The following is a 19,096-nucleotide window of genomic DNA, read 5'->3' on the forward strand; positions in this document are numbered from 1 at the left end:
GCGTCGCGTCCCCTTTAAGGGGCGGGCACAGGGACGCTCCCGGAAGCGGCGGGCGGCGACCTCTGTGCTCCCGGCCGCGCGCCGTGATCCCCCCCGCCGTGGCCCCTGCACCTCGGCCCCGGCGCGAGTCTTGCGCCCCGCGATCCCGCGCGGCGCCCCGCGCTCCGCAGCCTCAGCCAGGTGGCATCCGCCTGGCTCTCGGTCCCTTCGCACCCCCAGCACCGGCGACCTCGGGCCCGGCCGGGTGTCCTCGGGGCGACGCGGGCTGAGCATCCCCGCGCGGTCCCCGAGTAGCCGGCCATGGGGGTCCCCTAGGGCCCGGGCGGGCGGCCGGGCTGGGATGGGGACGCCGTGGCGCCTGTCCGCCAGGCTCTGCCTGTGGCGGCTGCCCGGTCTGGGGCGCGCGCAGGAGCTTGGCCTCCTCGGGGCCCCAGGGCGCGCCCGCCGGGCCCGGCTCTACTGGCTGCTGCTGGGCGCGCTGCCCGCGCTCGTCTCAGCCGAGGGCGGCGCCGGGGACGGGGCTCGAACTGGGCAGGCGGCACCGGCGGGGCGCCGAGCTGAGGACGCGCTCCCGTGGGGGGCCCACGCGCGACCGCGGCGCCGAGTCCTCCTGCAGCCGCGCGTGTGGCTGCGCGCTGGCACGCTCCTGGCGCGGTTCCTGCCGCTGCTGCTGCTGCTCCCGCTCACCTACCTGGCTCCCGGCCTGGCCGCTCTCTGGCTGCGTCTGCTGCTCAAGGCCACCGAGGCCGCGGGTCCCACGTGCATCAAGCTGGGCCAGTGGGCCAGCACCCGGCGCGACCTCTTTTCCGAGGCCTTCTGTGCTCACTTCTCCAGGCTGCACGTCCGCGTGGCCCCGCACCCGTGGGCACACACAGAGCGCTTCCTGCGCCAGGCGTTCGGGGACGATTGGGGGCGCGTCCTCTTCTTTGAGACCCGCGAGCCGGTGGGCTCGGGCTGCGTGGCCCAAGTGTACAAGGCGTTCGCCAGCCCTGCCCTCCTGGAGCAAAGCGACGCGAGGGGCCGGGGTGAGCCCTCCGGAGCTGGGGCGACAGAGGCGCTGCGCGCGCTCTTTGGGGGCCTTGGGAAGGAGCGGAGGCCCCCCGGGAACCTCGCAGACCAGGCCCTGCTAGAGCAGCTGCTGCTCCCCACCACCGCCCCGAGTGGGCCACACGGCCTCGTTCCGGTGGCGGTGAAAGTGAGTGCTTCTCAGTGTCAGCCAGCCCTGCCCATCTCCAGTGCTAACCCTAACCCTCGCACCCCATAGTCAGCCCAGCCCGCCTTCCATGCCTAGCCACCAAGAGAGGCCCGTTCTCTGAACGCCTGGAAGGACAGGAGCCCTTGGATTTTGGAATATTTGCATATACAAAATGAAATATCCTGGGAATGGCACCCACAACTCAACAGGAAATTGATTTGTTTCATATATACCTTACACACATGGCCTGAAGAGAATCCTGGGGCATTTTTAGTGCACCTGTGTCAGGAGTTCAACCCATCACATGAGGTCCAGTGTACAAATTTCCAGTACAGTATTCAAAAAGTTTTGGAGGGCCGGGGATTTAGCTCAGTGGTTCCGGTGCCTGCCTCACAAGCGCAAGGTCCCAAGTTCGATCCCCGGTACCGTACCAAAAAAAAAAAAAAAGTTTTGGAACTTTGGCCGGGCATGGTGGTGCGTGTCTGTAATCCTAGCACTCTGGGAGGCTGGGGCAGGAGGACGGAAAGTTTGAACCCAGCCGGGGCAGCTTAGTGACTTTCTTGAGACCCTGTCTGAAAAGAAGGGCCGGGGTGGGGGCTGGGGCGAGGGCATTTAGCTCAGTGGCATAGCAGCTGTCTGGCTAGTGCGATAACAAAACAAAACAAAATGAACAACAACAAAAAGGGCTGGGGATGTAGCTCAGTGTAAAAGCCCTGGGTTCAATCCCCAGTACACACACAAAAAAGAAAAAGACCTTAGAGCATTTGGATTTCTGATTTTTGGATTAGGGCTGCTCAACCTGTGTTCTGTCATCTTACTTGTATTTGCTACGTGCAAGCTATTTTATTTCTCAGCTTCCAGGAACGGTGGTGTGAATTGTCTGATCCTGGGTAGTGAGGAGGGAGGGGTTGCAGTTTGATGCCTGGGTGGAGGAACTGTCACCCAGGGCATCTGGCCCCTTTGCAGGTGGCACCCAGCACCGGCTCCTGACCTCCTCTCCCTGCAGGTGCTGCACCCAGGCCTGCTGTCCCAGGTGCAGGTGGATCTGCTGCTGCTGAAGATGGGCAGCCAAGCCCTGGGGCTGCTGCCGGGAGTCCAGTGGCTCAGCCTGCTGGAGATCGTGGAGGAATTTGAGAAGCTCATGACCCAACAGGTGACTGCTTCTCTCAGCTCTCCTTCCAGTGAGCTGAGAGTGGTCAGGGTGGGTGATGCTAGCTGATAAAACAAAGAGCACCTAGGGGCAGAACCAGAGGCTTCCTGCAGCCAGGCACCGCTCCCAGCCTGGACCCCGAAGTAGGGAGCCCGCAGGAGCAGAGGGCAACTGAAACTATTTGCAGGTACCACAGGACATTTTTTCGAGGGTCTCCGCAGGTTGGGACAGGCTCGGCCAGGCCACCCCAGCCCAAGGCTGAGGCAAAGGAAAGTGAGGGCACAGGCGGTCTGGGCTGGCATTGGGTGAGGCTGGAGCTGGAATTGGCAGAGAAAGGAGGAGGCATGACAGCAGCAGGGGCAGAATCCTGACCCACCTGAATGTCAGTTGAAGGAGTGCACACTCACCAAGGTGCAGTGACACACGCCTGTGACCCCAGCTGAGGTGGGAAGATTGTGAGTTCAAGCTCAGCCTGGGTGATTTAGCAAGGCTTTCTCTCAGAAAAGAAAAAAAAGGTGTGGACTTCTCTACTACAGACTTCAGCTGTAGTAGAATTTGTCAGTCTGGGGACCTGGTGCTGTTACCAGGCCCAGCTGAGGATGTGAGGGTTGGGAGAGAAACTGCATTGGCTGATCTGGGGCCTGGCCAGGATGAGATGGACAGGGAGGGCAGGGCAGGGGCCAGAAGAGGAGTTAGGGAGGAAATCAGGGTCAGCATCGGCTGTCTAGAGAGGTTTATTAAGATTGAAATGAATCTGGATGTGGTGGCACAAGTGTCCTACCAGCTATTCTGGAGACTGAGGCAGGAGGACTGCAAGTTCCAGGTCAGCCTGGGCAATTTAGAGAGACCCTCTCTCAAAAAGGAAAAGGGCTGGGGGTGTAGTTCAGGGTAGAGCGGCTTTGGGTTCAATTTACAGTACCACAAATAGCAAAGAACTGAGTTGATTTTTGAGCCTGGCAAATGCAAGGCTGTTGTAAGCTTAGTGGTGGCAGCATCGGGGCAGCAGGTGTCAGGCAGGGCAGCCCTGAGGTGGAGGAGCCAGCCTGTGTGGCTGCAGCCCCAGCATGCAGACTGCATGGCACGGAGAGGGCAGGAATGGTACGGGTGCAGGCTGCCAGGGATGGCAACAGAGTCTATGCCGGGGACAGGGACCCATCTGGGTGGAGCCAGGGAGTAGCTGCGATGGCCACATCCTACCAGGCATCTCTTGTCTGCAGCGGACAGGAGTTTGAGTGGAGATTTGGGGCTTTGGGGACAGCTGTTTGACCTGCCAGCTGTGGCTGTCCCTGTGCCCAGGCAAGCCCCATCTTGCTTTTCTGTTCCTCTAGATCGACCTGCGTTACGAAGCGCGGAATCTAGAACACTTCCAGCGCAACTTCCAGGATGTGACATCCGTCAGGTTCCCCACACCTTTGCGCCCCTTTGTCACCAGGGATGTCTTGGTAGAAACCTATGAGGTGAGAGTCTGGCTGTGCCCTTCCCTCTGGAGGGGACCCCTGTCTGGAAACAAGGGAGGACTGGGGAGCTTGGGCAGGAGGAGCAGAGGCATAGCCCTGCCTGTGGCCTCAGACTCCCTAGATTTTATTTATTTATTTTTTTTGGAGACAGGGTCTCGCTATGTAGTTCAGGCTGCCCTCGAACTCACTGTGTAGCCCAGGCTGGCCTCAAACTCACAGCAAACCTCCTGCCCCAGCCTCCCGATTGCTGGGATCACAAGTGTGCACCACTACATCCTCCAGACTCCTTAGATTTGCAGACCTCTGCTATCCCATTTGCTAGTGACCTAGAGAAGGGTGGAAGTGGCTTGCCCTCTCTGGCCCTTCCTTTTCTTATTTGTTCATGAGGGGTGACAAGGTCCATCGCAGTGGTGGCTTTGCCATTGAGGTACCTAAGTGACATGAAGGCTTATTTAGCAGCTCCCCATGTCCTGGCTTCCCTTCTGCATTTTCCTGCCCAAGGTCCCAGCTCACTCCCTGCCCTGTTGGCTGATTCCTGCTAGCTCTCAGCACCAGCAGAGTCCATGGGTTTCCTCCCAATGAGCCCCTGGGACTTGTCCTTTGAGAAGTGGCCACAGAAGGGAAATAGAGCCGGGTGTAGTGGTGTGCATACCTGCAATCCCGGTGCTTAGGAGGCTGAGGCAGGAGGGTGGCCTCAAGTTTGAGTCCAGCCTGGGCTACATAGTGAGTTCAAGGCCACCCTGAGGTACTTAATGAGACTTTGTCTCACAAACAAAAAGCAGGGCCAGGATTTAGCTCAGTGGTGCCCTGTGCCTGCCTCTCAAGCGCAAGGTCCTGAGTTGATCCCCAGTACCACAAAAAACAAAAACACAAAGGAAATGTAAATAGGTTAAAACCAGTGTGCAGGTGGCAGATTCCTAAGCTGCTATAAGAAGATCGGACTCTGAGTCCACTCCCTGTCAGCAGGAAGGCAGCGCCCAGTTGTCCCTGGGGCAGTGTGCAGGGGACAGGGGATGGCATGGGGCAGCAGGCAGGCTAACCTGTCTCCTGCTCTTCCAGGAGAGTGTGCCTGTGTCCAGCTACCAGCGGGCAGGGATCCCTGCAGAACTGAAGCAGAGGATCGCGAGGCTGGGCATCAACATGCTGCTGAAGATGGTGAGCATGGTGTGTGGGCAGAGCAGAGACCAGCAGAGACCTGTGCTCTGTGTGCTTTGGAAGGGCTGAGCAAGGCACGTCTCTAACAATGGGTTGAAACCAGGGCCTCTGCACTGAGCTCTATCCTCAGCCTTTTTATTTTTTATTTTGAGAGAAGGTCTTGCTCAGTCTCTGTTACCCACGCTGGGCTCAAACTTTCGATTCTTCTGCCTCAGCTTCCCATAGTGCTGGGATTACAGGCATGTACCACCACATTGGGCTGATGTTGAGTCTTTGTTGTTTTAGTCTTTAGAGATAGGGTCCCTATGTAGCCCAGGCTGGCCTTCAACTCGTGATAATCTTCCTGCCTCAGCCTCCCGAGTACTGGGACTGCAGGCGTGCACCACCATTCCCTGGCTGACATTGGTTCTTGAGCAAAGTTGGGCCTCCCCATCTCTGGGAGCCCTTGGCAGGGTTGTTTGCCTTGTCCCTGAAGCCAGGGCTCTGCAGGGCTAAGCTGTGTGGGCCTCGCCTCGCCTCGCCAGGAGGGCTTTTCCCTCCCATAAAGACTGGAGTGGACATTCCTGTGGGGCTATCATTGGGCCACACTGGGGCCGTGCCGGGTTGTCATGGCCAGGGTAGGTAGCCCTGGCTACCAGCCAGCCCTCTGCTTCCCGACGTGCGAATTGAGAAGCACAGAATTGAGAAAGCCCAGTGGGGATGAGGGGGTTTGGAGGCTCTGCATCGTTGGGAGCAGAGAAGCTGGTCTGTTCCCCAGGACACAGGCAGAGGCTGGGGACAGGAGGCTTGCAGTGGATGTGGAGGCATCACATTGGTGCCCTGGGCCTAGGAGGGACTGCTCAGGAAGCACAGCAGGTGGCGGGCAGCACAGGGACAGCGCCTGGTGATGAGGAGCCTGGGACAGCGCTGTCGTACCAGCCTGGATTCTGACCTCAGCTCCGCTGCCTAGCACTGGGGCAGGGAGGGGAGACTGAGGCAGGTTACTTCCTTGGCCCACAGGCTTTCTCTTCAAGTGCCTGGCTGGTGGCACTGCACCGTGAACACCAGTTGATGTCCCCGAGGACCTGGTGCGGCTGTGCCATGTTAGTCATGGCATCATACCTGGGAAGAACATAGAGAAGGTGCCAGCTAATCTGGGGCCTGGGACAGAAGACGGTGGCTGAGGCATGGGTGACAGGGTCCAGCTGGCTGGGTAAGGGACCTGGGTCACTGCCCTCAGCCCCTAAGGAAGGACTGCTGGTGGCTGGTAATGACTGTCCCTCACCACAAGCTTTATCAGTGGCAGTGAGGGAAAGTCTGATGTATGAACCTTTTTTCTTTTTCTTGAGATGAGGTCTTGCTATGTTGCCCAAGCTGCTCTCCAACTCCTGGACTCAGGCGATCCTCCTGCAAACTGGGATATAGGTTTGTGCCACTGCCCAGCTGTTTGAACTGTTTTTGAAGAAATGTAGTTCAGCTGGGCATGGTAGCACACACCTGTAATCCTAGCCATGGGATTAGGCTGAGACAGGAGGATTGCAAGCTCAAGGCAGCCTGGGCAACCGGGCAATATAGCGAGACCCTGTCTCAAACAATACAGAAGGGGCTGGGGACATAGCTCTGTGCACAGGCCCTAGGTTCCATCAGTTCCGGGGCCAGGGGATAGAGCTCTAGATAAAACATTTAAACAAGGAATCGGTAATTTTTCTTAAATTAGAACATTAATGACTCAAATTTTAAAGAAAAAATAGTCTGGTTTGCTCATTGTTTTGAAAATAATTTTTCTCTTGAGAAGCACAGCTTGGTTGTCCCTGCACGGATCCTGAGCTGGTGCCCTGCAGATGAGGCTTGGTGAGCACCAGCCCTCTGTGCCCTTGTGCCAAGGCCCCAGGAGGCTCTCTGTCACTGTGACGCTTGTTCTGCGGGTGCCTCGGCAGTCCTGGGTGGCCCGGTCACGAGCCGCACGTTCCCTTCCAGATATTCGTGGACAACTTCGTGCATGCGGACCTGCACCCTGGAAACATCCTGGTGCAGGGCACTGATGGGCTGTCCCCGGGCCTCGAGCAGCTGGATGTCTGTGACCCGCTGGTGGTCGCTGTGGCACCAGCCCTGTGCCCGCTGCGTCTGGTGCTGCTGGATGCTGGCATTGTGGCTGAGCTGCAGGCCGCCGACCTGAGGAACTTCCGGGCTGTGTTCCTGGCCGTGGTGCTGGGCCAGGTGAGACCCGCTGGGCGGCATCCTGCAGGCTGGCTGTGCCTTGATGCAGTCCTCAGCCTACTTCTCTGTAGGGACTGCAAGGCTGCATGTAACTTAGGCTGGGCCTAACTTACTAGGTAGCCCAGGCTGGCCTTGAACTCGTGATCCTCCTGCCTCACCCTCCTGAGTGCTAAGATGACAGGCATGCGCATCCATGCCTGGTGCCCACCCCCATGCCTGGTGCCAGTTTGACCAAGTAGTGGCTGTCCCCATCTGTGCCTTGTGCTGCAGGGTGGCCAGCTGGGAAGAAGCCACAGTATGGAGAATGTGATCCCTGCATGGGGCAGAACACATTGGGACCTGTGACCTAGAGGGGCCCCAGGGGGCCGGCATTGTTGTATAAAGAAAAGGCATCATTGGGGCCAAGCCTATTTAGCTGGGTGTGGTGGTACAAGCCTGTCATTCTAGCACTCAGGAGACTGAGACAGGAGGATAACAAGTTTGAGGCCAGCCTGGGCTCATAGTGAATGCAGGGCTGACATGGACTGGATAGGGCGACCCTATCTTTAAAAACATTTTTTTAAAAAAGATACAAGTCCTACTTAGGTGGTTCCTGAGGGGCCAAGCACAAACTGGAGCCTGAAGCCAGCTCATGTCCCCTGTTAACACCAGGGTACAGTGCCGCGGGCACTGTTCTATGGACAACCTGTTCTGTGGACAGGTTGGGTGAAGGACAAAGGTCACAGTCCCCAGAGGAAGAGCTGGGTTCCCAGGACTATGCTGCAGGAGGTGACAGGCACTCAGATGGCCCCTGGGATGGGCTGTCTAAGGAGACCTCGGGGCTTTGGTCAGTGGAGTCCTGGGGAACAAGGAGGAGCCCAGCTCGGGGGACCTGGTGGCTGGGGGCTGGGCCAGGCATTCAGCAGGACCCATGGGTGCCCTGGGGCCCCAGGATGGCTGAGGAGACTGGCACCACCTTGCCTTGACCCTGCTTTGAGGACCAGAGGTGACTCCTGGCCTGCAGGTACCTCAGAAACTGGTGGCCTTTCCCCGCTCTGGTTTTTGCCAGCTCAGCTTGAGCAAGCTGCTTTTGTTGGCATCTTCCAGGGCCGCAGAGTGGCTGAGCTGATACTGCGTCATGCCCGGGCCAGTGAGTGCAGGGACGTGGAGGGGTTCAAGGTGGAGATGGCAGCGCTGGTGACCCAGGCCCGGAGGAACAGCGTCACCCTGGAGAAGGTGGGTGGAGCGCAGGGCTGAGGGAGCGGACTTCTAGGGAGCCTCAGCGTGGGGAGGTGGCAGCAGGAGGCTCCACCATCTGTCCCTGGCTTGTTCCCCTTCCCAGCTGCACGTCTCCAGGCTCCTCTCCAGTGTCTTCAAGTTGCTGATGACTCACAAGGTGAGGCCCTAGGAGAGGGGTTATCACTGGGGAAGCCGGTGGGGACATGAGACAGGATGGGTCTCCATCACAGGCAACTCGGGGCCTTCCTTCAGAGCTGGGCAGGTCTTTGCGGTCAGTCTGAGTACCTGTGACACTTAGATCTAGAGAAAATGTACTTAAAAATGTAAAAACAGCCAGGTGCGGTGGTGCACAACTGTAATCCAAGCTACTTGGGAGGCTGAGGCAGGAAGATCTAGCAGTTTAGCGAGACCATGTCTCAAAATAAAAATAAAGGGGCAAAGCTGGGTGTGGTAGTGGACACCTGTAGTCCTAGCACTCCAGGAAGGTGGGGCAGGAGGATTACTGAAGGTTCAAGGCCAGCCTGAACTACATAGCAAGACCCTGTCTCAACTAACTAACTAACTAACAAAGAGCTCAATGTGTAGCTCAATGGCAGGGCAAGCACAAGGTCCTGGCAGTGAACTTGGTACTCATGTAGGTCACACATTGCTCTTCCTACCTGGGGTAAAGTTGAGCCTGACTCTATGTCCATCAACAGATGAAAGGATAAAGGAAATGTGCAGGGAACAGGGAAGGGAGACATTGCTAGAACCTCTGCAGTGAGCCCTAGTCTCCTGCGAGCCATGGCAGCACAAGGTGAATTAACTTATTATGCAGGAAAGGTAGAAAAATGAGACTTGGAGAAGCAGCTGAGCTTTGGGCCTGATCAGTGCTGCTCTGGGCAGCAAAGACAAAATCTTGCCTCACCTTTCATTCAGTACTGGGGAGAAACTAACGTAACCAGAGACCAAAGGAATCCTGTTTTGAAATGCCATAGCTGGCCTGTAGGCAGGAGAACTAGGCCTAATCAAATGAGTTTTCCCTAAAATTATGTAGCATTGCTCCCGACAAAAATGTGGCATTTACACACCATGGAGTACTACTTGGTATAAAGAAGGATAAAGCTGAGTCATTTGTAGGAAAGTGGATGCACCTTGAGATCTTAATGCTAAGTGAAATTAATCAGACACACAAGCTTAAATATCACATGGTTTCTCTTAGATGAGAACCCCACAGCATAAAGAGCAAAGTAGAAGATAGATCATAGGAAACGAGGAGCTAGATCTTTTGCAAATATGAAGGAGACCGAGAGATGGAGGGGAAGAAGCACAGGGTAAGCGGTAGAAGTAAGAGTGTTACATCTGTGCACCAGCAACATTCGAGGAAGGCAACCATTGTGTGCCCAAAAAGTGGACTAGGAAGAAGCCTGGGTAGGAGTGGGGGCCCATTGTCTGGGGCCCCGAGAGGCCTAGCTGTCTCACTGGGCCGAGCTGCTCTGGTTCTGGGGTGAGAGGTACGGGAAACGCTGGGACGAGGGAGGTGCGTTAGGTAGGAGGTCAAAGTCCCACCAGTGGTGACACGGTGGGGGGCAGGGATGTGTCTTCATGAGTGGTGTCAGGAGGAACAGATGCTTTCTTTTGTTACAGGTGAAGCTGGAGAGCAACTTTGCCTCCATTGTGTTCGCCATCATGGTGCTAGAGGGGCTGGGCCGCTCGCTGGACCCCAAGCTGGACATCCTGGAGGCAGCCAGGCCTTTCCTCCTCCCCGGGTCCATGGCCCGTGCCTGACAAGTGTTACCCGGGGAACCAAAGGCTGCTGCCAAGGTGCTTGAGGCTCGTGAGGAATGCCATTTCCTCCCGCTGCCCTAGCCCAGGGTCTACACAGCTCGGGGTCACTGGAGGGGTGAAGGAGGGAGGGGCCTGTGCACTCAGTAGCAGGAGCTGGGACAGTGGAAATGGGGCTGAGGACACCGATTCTGAGAAAATGGCTCATGGAGGAGGACAAATACACACAGTTGTTTTGTTTTCTTGGTTTTTTTTTTAACCACTATACTCCCTGGTCAGGTGGATCCTACTGGTGGTTCTGGAACCCTGACATTTAGGTTAAAAAATGCCATAAATTCCTGTAGTCTTGTGTTTTCCTTTCTTTTTTTTGAGACTAGTTCTCAATATGTAGTTCAAGCTAGCTTTGAACTATGTGTCCAGGCTGGTTTCAAACTCATGGTGATCCTCCTGCCTCAGCCTCCCGATTGCTGGTATAATGGCATAATCTAGGTCCATGTCTGAAGAGGTCAGAGAGTGAAGTTGAGGACAAAGGAGGTGGATGGGAGGAAGGTTTACTTTGGGTTTGTTTTTTTTTTTTTTTTTTTTTTGGTACCAGCGATCGGGCTCTGGTCCTTCTGCTTGGAGGGCAGGCAGTGGAACCACTGAGCTAAACCCCCCGGCCCTATTTTTTTTTTTTTTTTTTTGGTACCAAGGATCGAACTCGAGTCCTTGAGCTTGCACAGCAGGCAGTGAAGCCACTGAGCTGAATCCCCAGCCATATTTTGTTTTTTTAAGACAGGGTCTTGCTGTGTTGCTCAGTCTGGCCTTAAACTATGTAGTTCATTCTGGCCTCAAAATCATGGCAACCCTCCTGCCTCAGCCTCCTGAGTGCTGGGATTATAGGTGTGTACCACCACACCTGGCCAGGAGGAAGGTTTATTAAGAAGAAATAGCTCCCAGTAGTTGGAAGGGGACCTGAAAGTGGGTTGCCATGGGGTCTCTATCTAGAAGTTTTTCTTTTTCTTTTTTTTTTCTTTTGGTACCAGGGATTGAACTGGACTCCTTCTGCTTCCGAGGCAGGAGGTGGAACACTGAGCTAAATCCCTGGCCCTAGGAGTTTTTATACCAGAAATTGACCAGGGGTCAGACCACACCAAGTCAAACTAACGTCAACCTGTAGGACTAAAGGCAGCTTACTTAAACCAGAAATAGGCCAATGAAAAGTCTGGGCATGGAGCCTGTGTCTGCAGGGGCCTCGTGGTCTGTCTCCTATCCAAGGTCTCCATTAAAAGAACAAAGTGAGAAGGAGAAAATGTTTTCCAACTAGGTAGGAGCAGAGTTGTCATCTTGCTGTTATGTCACTTGTTACACCCTGGACTTAACTGTCCACCTGGTTCTTGTTGACTGTTGACCACAGGCTCCTGCTCATCTGCTAAGGCCTGGTCGTCCTGGTCTAACTGGGCCCTGTGCCTCCCTGGCTGCCTGTGTCTTCTGCCTGACTTGCCTATCTGTAATAGTGGGATTACAGAAATGTGCTACCATGCCCTGCCCCTATTTTTTAAATTGTATTTAAAAAAATTTTTTTTTTTTTGACACAGGGTCTCACTGTGTAGTTCAGGCTGGCCTTGACCTTGCAGTGATCTGCCTCAGCCTCCCAAGTGCTGGGATTACTTGTATGCCACACCATGCCGGACCTTCCAAAAAAATTGTGTATTCTTTTTTTTTTGGTACAGGGGATCGAACTCAGGACCTTGTGCTTTCGAGGCAGGTGCCAGAAGCACTGAGCTAAATCCCCAGGCCAAAATTGTATATTCTTATTGGTAAAAAGTTGAAAACAGGGCCAGGGATTTAGCTCAGTGGTGCTGCCACCTGCCTTGCAAACGCAAGGTCCTGAGTTCGATCCCCGATACCAAAAAAAAAAAAAAACATTGAAAACACATGCACACACATTTACACTTTTTATATAGGTGCTACCACTAGTAACATCACTCAGGGCACAATATAAAATTAGGGCAAACTTCACTGCACTTTGAATTATCTTGACAATTTTTAACATTTTTGGTTGAGTTCTTGCTAGACTTTTTTGCAAGGTAAAATAAAAGGTGATAGTGGGGCTGGGGAGGTGGCTCAGTGGTAGAACCCTGACCTAGCCCACACAAGCCCTTGGGTTCAATCCCCAGCCCTGCAAACAAACAAACAAAAACAAAACAAGAACAAAAGAAACAGTGGTTAATGTGGCTGACAACTAAGAGCAGGAACAGAATTGTTCTGCCCTTTTTTTTTTTTTTTTGTAGTACTGGAGATCAAACCCAGTGGTGCTCTACCACCCTCAGCCCCCCTTAAAAATATTTTTTTGAAACAAGGTTTTGCTACAAGGCTGGCCTCAGACTCATGGCGGTCCTCATGCCTCAGCCTGCCCCAGTGCTGCAGTTACAGGCATGGGTGGCTGTGTCCCTGTGCCTGTGCACTGGCTTAGATGGTAGTTTCTCTGCAGGACATTCAGTGTATCTGTCTGTGAGGGTTTGTTCTCGTTACTGTCAATGTACAGTGTATTGCTGTGCCCTTCTCACCAAGGTCTTGTTGTCTGCAGCGGTCCCCTGGAGTGACTGGAAGTGAACAAATGGGTGATGGCCACTGCCTGCCCTGTGGTAGTCCCTGTCTGGACTGTCAGAGCCAGTGTGATGCTCAGCTGACGTGGACGTGAGGGTGTGGGGTCCACCTGTAGAGTGGTTATTTAATTATTGTATTTTGAGAGAATAATGTGGTTCAGGCTGGCCTTGAACTTGCAGTGCTTCTTCTGCCTCTGCCTGCTGAGACCACAGGTGTGTGACCATTCACTGCTTAGACATGCTGTTTACTTCCCGTGTACCCAGGGGGGCTTCTGAGCAGGCAAGGGTGGCTCTGAGTGGCCTGGAGGGGCTGCCAGCCAGGGAGGTGATCCCTGTGCCAGGCCCACATCCACTCACCCTGGGTCGGCACAAACAGCAGGTGCCTCCTTCACCTGCCTTTCCTTGAATCAGGTTCACAGAATCCATCTGTGGTGTATGTTCTGCCACCCTCTATGAACCATGCCAAGATGTCACTGCACTTTCTACGAGGCAGGAATCCGGGTGTGGCCCCTTGGGATCCTCTGGCATCACAAGGTCCCACTGGGTGGGTCTGATGCCAGGCTGCTGGACCAAGGGTCTCTGATCGCCAGGAGTGGATCCTGCAGCCAGGAAAGCGAAGTTGGCAGTGCTGAAGAGGAGCAAAGCAGTAACAGGTGTACTTTCAGATAGGCAACTGTCCTGTTTTAAAAACAGTATCTTAAAATAAAAATCTTCAATTTAAAACACTTAGGTTAGGGCCGGGGATTTAGCTCAGTGGTTCTGCTGCTTGCCTCACAAGTACAAGGACCCGAGTTCAATCCCCGGCACCAAAAAACAAAAAACACTTAGGGTACTTCAAATTTTTTTCTTTGTGTACTGAGGATTGACCCCAGGGCCATCACACTAAGCTATATCTCCAGTCCTTTAAAAATTTTTTTTTAAAGTTTTTTGAGATAGGGTCTCACTGTGTAGTCCACACTGGCCTCGAACTCATGGCAATCCTCCTGCCTCAGCCTCTCAAGCACTGGGATTATAGGGATGAGCCACCAAGCCAAGTGTTAAAGTTTTTGTGGGCTGGGGGATTTAGCTCAGTGGTTCTGCCGCGTGCCTTGCAAGCAGGAAGTCCCGAGTTCAATCCCTGGTAACAACAAAAAAAAGTTTTTGAGACAGGGTCTCATTAAGTTGCTAAATTGCCCAGGCTGGGCTCAAATTCATGATCCTACAACATTCATGATTAGCCAACATACCCAGCTCTGGCCTTTAAAAAATTTTAAAACTTTATTAAAAAAAAGTTTTAGTTAAGTTTTTGGTTTGTGGTACTGGGGACTGAACCAAGGGCCTTTGCACTGAGTTACATCCCTGGCCTTGGTTTTTTTTTGTCCTGTATTGTATTTTGAGACAAGGTCTCTCTAAGTTGCTAAGTTGTCCAGGGTGGGCTTGAAGTTGAGCCTCAATATCTTCAAAACTGAATTTGACTCATCACACATCTTTTAAGGAGAAAGGCTGCTTCCTTGGGTAGGAGCAGGTAGTGTGGGAGTGCAGCACCTCCTAGAGAGAGATCATGACTGAGTCCCCTCCCCAGCAGAAAGCGCAGGGTTTGCCTGGTGTTGCTCAAGCCACAACTTCCTTTCTTCTTTCCAAACATGAGCTTTGTCACCTTTTTTTTCTCCTTATCTCGTTTTTTTTTTTTTTTGGTATCGGGGATTGAACTCGGGAGGGGATTGAACTCCAGACCTTGCGTGGCAGACATGAACCACTGAGCTAAATCCCTGGCTGGCCCTATTCCTGTTTTTTTTTAAGACAAGTTCTCACTATGTAGTCCAGGCTGACCTCAAACTCTGTGATCTTCCTGCCTCAGCCTCCTGAGGGATGACAGATGTGCACCATCATGCCCCACCCCTGGGTTTCCTTTGTTCCCAGCTCTGGAGTAGCTTTGTGGTCAGGGATTAGACCTGGATGTTAAGTCACGGAGTCTGGTGTCAGGTATGTTACAGTCACACTGGGAATCTGATTTGCATTGCAGGGCTTGGCAGCCCTTGGTCACCTTTTGAAATGCAGCCACTCAAACGGTGCTCATCTGAGAACTCAAACACAGCCCCATGGAGCATGGAGGGCCAGGGAGGGCTATCTGACCTTGCAGTTCATAGAACACATCTAGAGAACAGCTATGCTTCACTTCTGTATTGCTGACAGTTTGAGACCATAATCTTCTTTATAGTAAAAAACCAGAATGTGTGATGCAAAACATTAAAGCCAAGGACTCACAAATTATCTATATAGATCAACATTACTTTTGAAACAGCAAGCAGTAAGTTGAGATTTTTGTTTTGGTAATTTAGTACATGGGGAGGAAGAACAAATTTGGGTTCACCTGAATTACTTTACTATTAGGAAAGGAAGGAAAGAAAAATGAAGTAATAAAAATTTCCTGAGTACATGCTGTGGGCTGGATAGTATCTTTGTGTGAGTGTGAGCACTGGGGATAGAACCAGGGCTGTTGTACTGAGATACATTGCACCTCCTTTTTGAGACAGGCTCTAAGTAGATGGGGTTTTTTTTGGGGGGGGTACCGGGGATTGAACTCAGGACCTTGTGCTTGCAAGGCAGACACTGGAACCACAGAGCTAAATCCCCAGCCCAAACATTATTATTATTATTATTTGGTACCGGGATCGAACTTGGGATATTGCGCTTGAAAGGCAGGAGGTGGAAACACTGAGCTAAATCCCGGGCCATTCTAAGTAGATATGTTGCTTAGACTGAACTCCAACTTGTAATCCTGCCTCAGCCTCCCATTTTAAATGACTCGCAGTCAGATGAGGGGTAAAGTGATTTGTCCAAATTCATAGTTAAATGGCAAAGTAAAGTTTGAACTCCAGATCTTCAAACTCAAATTGTTTGTCCCCCCACCAACCTTTTTAAAGTCAGGGTCTCACTATGTAGTCCAGGCTGGCCTTGAACTTGGGGCAATCCTCCTACTTCAGCCTCCCAAGTGCTGGGATTACAAGTACATACCACCACACCTGGCTTTCTGTGTTCTTTCTTATCCAAGCTTTGTTCTGTGGCCTTGGATCACAGCCTTTTTCTTCAGGAGCCAGGCAGCTGTGTCACTTGGACAGTGAGCTTTGCAGCAAGGACTAACAACCCCTGTCTTCCCAGTTCATGGGCTTCCTTACAGGTCTGTACGTCACCAGTGACTAGTGCCCAGAGAAGGCCACTCTGTTGCCTATAAACAGGAAAGTGAACTTTCATCCAGAAAATAGCAGGTGCCATCTCCTAATTTAAGCACCACTTAGAAATTACAAGGGCAGAGAATCCTACAGCATCAGGGCATCAATCCTAGGCTGTTCACAAGGGTCTGTGGCAGCTCAGCAGTCATGGGATTTATGTAGGTTTAACTTCTGTCCCATGTCACATAAAGGGCACGTGGAGCCTCATCTCTTGGCATAAAAGGAATAGTATCTTCAGTCATATTCAGTGAGGTCAAATCCCTAAACTCAGGTCTACACTTCTCTTCACCAGTATCCTTTTTCTCATTCTTGTGACTGTGAGTGTGGTCTTCAGTGTGCAAGACCATGAAACTGAGCATGTAGATCCATTTCAAAGTGGGCCAGGGATGTTGCTCAGTGGCGCAGCACTTGCCTGACAAGCATGAGGCCCTGGGTACCAAAAAAAAGAAAAAGAAAAAAAAGAAAGTGAGGTCTCCAAGGTCTGAGACTGGCAGGCTAAGTTTATTTTTATTTATTTATTTATTTGGTACCAGGGATTGCTCCAGTCCTTGCGCTTGTGAGGCAGGCAGTGGAACCACTGAGCTAAATACCCGGCCCACTAAGTTTATTTATTTTTGGTACCGGGGATCGAACTTGGGTCCTTGTGCTTGCGCAGCAGGCAGCGAAACCACTGAGCTAAATCCCTGGCCCCACTAAGTTTATTTTTAAAAAAACTTTGGTTTCTTTTTGAGACAGGGTCTATGGAGTTCAGGCTGGCCTCAAACTCATGGTGATCCTCCTGGTGGGATTACAGGTATACACCATCATGTCTGGCTGGCAGGCTAAATTTATTTATTTTATGAGACTGGGTCTCGCTATGCAGTTCAGGCTGGCCTTGAACTTGTGGCGATCCTCCTCCCTCACCCTCCCTAGTGCTGGGATTATAGGCATGCACCACCCCGCCTAGGAGGAAGGCTAAATGTATAATTTAACTAAACCTAGAGATTCTGAGAACAACTACAACTCATCATGGGAGACCTACAAATTTGGAGGGGGTGGTTCAGAGAGGGCTGGAGACAATGCAGGATTGACTAGAAGGTGATATGAAGAGACAAAGGCCAAGAATCCAGGGCTGGATAAGGATCAAGGTGTTAAGAGCCTTCTCAAGGCAGACTGTGGCCCTCCCCGGACTTAATTTGAGTAGCTGGGGGTTGGGTTTCTCAGGTGATTTTAATTCCACCAGTCCATGGCTGATATCTGAGAACCACTGGCTGCTGTTTAGTATCGGTTCGCAGATCACCACTGAAACAAGGCTAACAATATGGCTGTGAGCCTCTTGGCGGACAGAAGAGTACAAGGAATTAACTTTTTGAAAGTGCACTGGCTCTGTGTCTGCCCACAAGTTCATGGCCAGGTTTGTGCATCTGCTCGAGTCCTGGCTGCAACTATTTGGTGCAGGACTTTGTGCCCTTCCTGCAGGATATGGTGAACACACACCTGGGCCTATCCTTCCTGAAGGAGGTCTCTTGAGTTCACCCCTGCTACATCACCACAGATCAACAGGTCCTGGTCCAGAAGGATCACATTCACAGAGCTGCAGAGGAGGAATTTCCTGCAGAACATGGCTGGAAGAGGAAGTGGACACTAACCAGCTGTCAGAGTTCTTTTCTTACCAGCACTTCTATTTCATCTACTGCAAGTTCTGGGAGCTCAACACTGACCACCACCTCTTCATTGACATGCAGGACTTGGCTGGGCACAACCATTTCTGACAAGGTTATTTTTTATTTTTATCTTTTTTTTTTTGGTACATGACAAGGTTATTGATAGGATCTTCTCAGGAGCTCTGACATGAGGGAGGAAGGTATAGAAGGAGAGGAAGATCAGCTACACCGACTTAATCTGTTTTTCGTCTCTGAAGAGGCCAAGAAAACCCTGACTAGCATCAAGTACTGGTTCTGCTGCATGGACTTGGATGGGGACTGGGTGTTGTCCACATCTGAGTGGAGTTCTTCCATGGGGAGAAGTGTGGGTAGCTAGACAGCCTGAGCATCAAAGTGCTGCCCTTCCAGGATGGCCTGTGCCAGAGGGTGGACCCTGTCAAGCCACAGTGTCCAGGGAGGATCACACTGTACAGCCTGAAGCAGTGCAAGATGGCCAGCATCTTCTTAGTCTTCTTCAACATCGAGAAGTACCTGGATCACGGGCAGAGGGAACAGGCGTCCCTGCTCAGGGAGAAAAACCATGAGGGTCCACAGCTTTCTGACTGGGAGAGGTTTGCTGCTGAGAAATAAATCCTGGTGGCCCAGGAGGCTGCAGGCCAGCCCTGGGATGCTGGGTACGAGGTGGAGCTGAGCCCTGTGGACCAGAAGCTGGAAGGACAGCGGTACATGCTGGCCCGAAGGCCCTTCTTTGAGGAACCATCTCCACTGGGGGATGTGGACCTGTAGGACTACACATGTGCGACAAGACCTGGAGCCGCTGTGACATCCCCTGGCCTGAGGGGACCCTTACAGGAACATCCACCACCACGCTCTCTTCCGTGGGAGTGCCGACCTTGCATGGAAGAAAAGGCTTTATTTATTCCTCAGACACGTGTGTTGGTGACACAGCAGCCCCCATGGCCAACCTTGGAGTCAGGCGCTATCTCGATGACACACACCTGCTCATGACGTTCGTGGGTTGCCTGGACATTCCACGGACCCTGGGTGCGGTGGCCACGGCGTCCCCCAAGCTTGCGGGGGTGCAGGCCAGTGGCCGTGTGGACTCCTCATGGACGCGGCAGCGTGTGAGGCTGACCGCTCCACGTGTGTGGATGGCATTTTTTGTGGTATTTTTGAATAAAGAATTTAGGGATTTTTAAAAACAGGTTCCGAAAGGATTTGGCGCTGGCCACGAGGGTCCAGAAGGTCATTACTATAGGAGGGGCAGACAGCATGGCTGGTGCACATTAGAAAACATCTCGATCAACCGAAGCTCAGAGTTAGTGTTGGAAGTTTCTCGGCTCAGGCGTAACAAGGAAGAGGCGCTCCTCGCCAAACCGAGTGACGAGGCGGGCCCTAGGTCGGACTCTGCCTCCCTTCGGGAGCCTTCAAACAACCGCCAAAGAGAAGTCGTTCGGCCACGCGGCCCTCGCCAACCACCCCTAGAAGAGGTCTAACGCGCCTGCGCCACCTCCTTGGAGA

The 19,096-nt window shown here is 52.9% G+C and overlaps 1 protein-coding gene and 1 pseudogene across 3 annotated transcripts; both read left to right on the top strand.

Annotated features, from left to right (window-relative positions):
- The first annotated feature begins 79 nt into the window (after nt 1-79).
- On the top strand, nt 80-13,610 carry Adck2 (aarF domain containing kinase 2). 2 transcript variants are annotated; one of them, XM_021263701.2, is made up of 8 exons: nt 80-1,195; nt 2,202-2,348; nt 3,674-3,802; nt 4,862-4,957; nt 6,914-7,153; nt 8,240-8,368; nt 8,475-8,528; nt 12,705-13,610. In XM_021263701.2, exons 1-8 carry the CDS (start codon nt 341-343, stop codon nt 12,816-12,818), a joined length of 1,764 nt encoding a protein of 587 aa, XP_021119360.2. In that variant the 5' UTR covers nt 80-340; the 3' UTR covers nt 12,819-13,610. The 2 variants fall into 2 exon arrangements, with proteins under 2 accessions (XP_021119360.2, XP_004851415.2); XM_004851358.3 differs by lacking the exon at nt 12,705-13,610 and adding an exon at nt 9,998-10,470.
- Nucleotides 13,611-16,363: 2,753 nt separating this feature from the next.
- LOC101710095 (serine/threonine-protein phosphatase 2A regulatory subunit B'' subunit beta-like) lies at nt 16,364-19,094 on the top strand (annotated as a pseudogene). Its single transcript, XR_015449216.1, has 2 exons — nt 16,364-17,681; nt 17,720-19,094. The product of XR_015449216.1 is annotated as a serine/threonine-protein phosphatase 2A regulatory subunit B'' subunit beta-like (transcript).
- Nucleotides 19,095-19,096: the final 2 nt, after the last annotated feature.

This window comes from Heterocephalus glaber, unplaced genomic scaffold (assembly GCF_053883595.1).
Source record: "Heterocephalus glaber isolate CG9 unplaced genomic scaffold, H.glaber_assembly_v1.0 deba00000621, whole genome shotgun sequence".
Classification (NCBI taxonomy): Eukaryota; Metazoa; Chordata; class Mammalia; order Rodentia; family Bathyergidae; genus Heterocephalus; species Heterocephalus glaber.

Bases quoted from the DNA above. Each gene is read 5' to 3' on its own strand.
- Adck2 (XM_004851358.3), top strand. From the start codon at position 341: ATGGGGACGCCGTGGCGCCTGTCCGCCAGGCTCTGCCTGTGGCGGCTG. The intron at 4,958-6,913 runs GTGAGCATGGTG...GTTCCCTTCCAG, and splicing joins TCAACATGCTGCTGAAGATG to ATATTCGTGGACAACTTCGT. The intron at 7,154-8,239 runs GTGAGACCCGCT...GGCATCTTCCAG, and splicing joins TGGCCGTGGTGCTGGGCCAG to GGCCGCAGAGTGGCTGAGCT.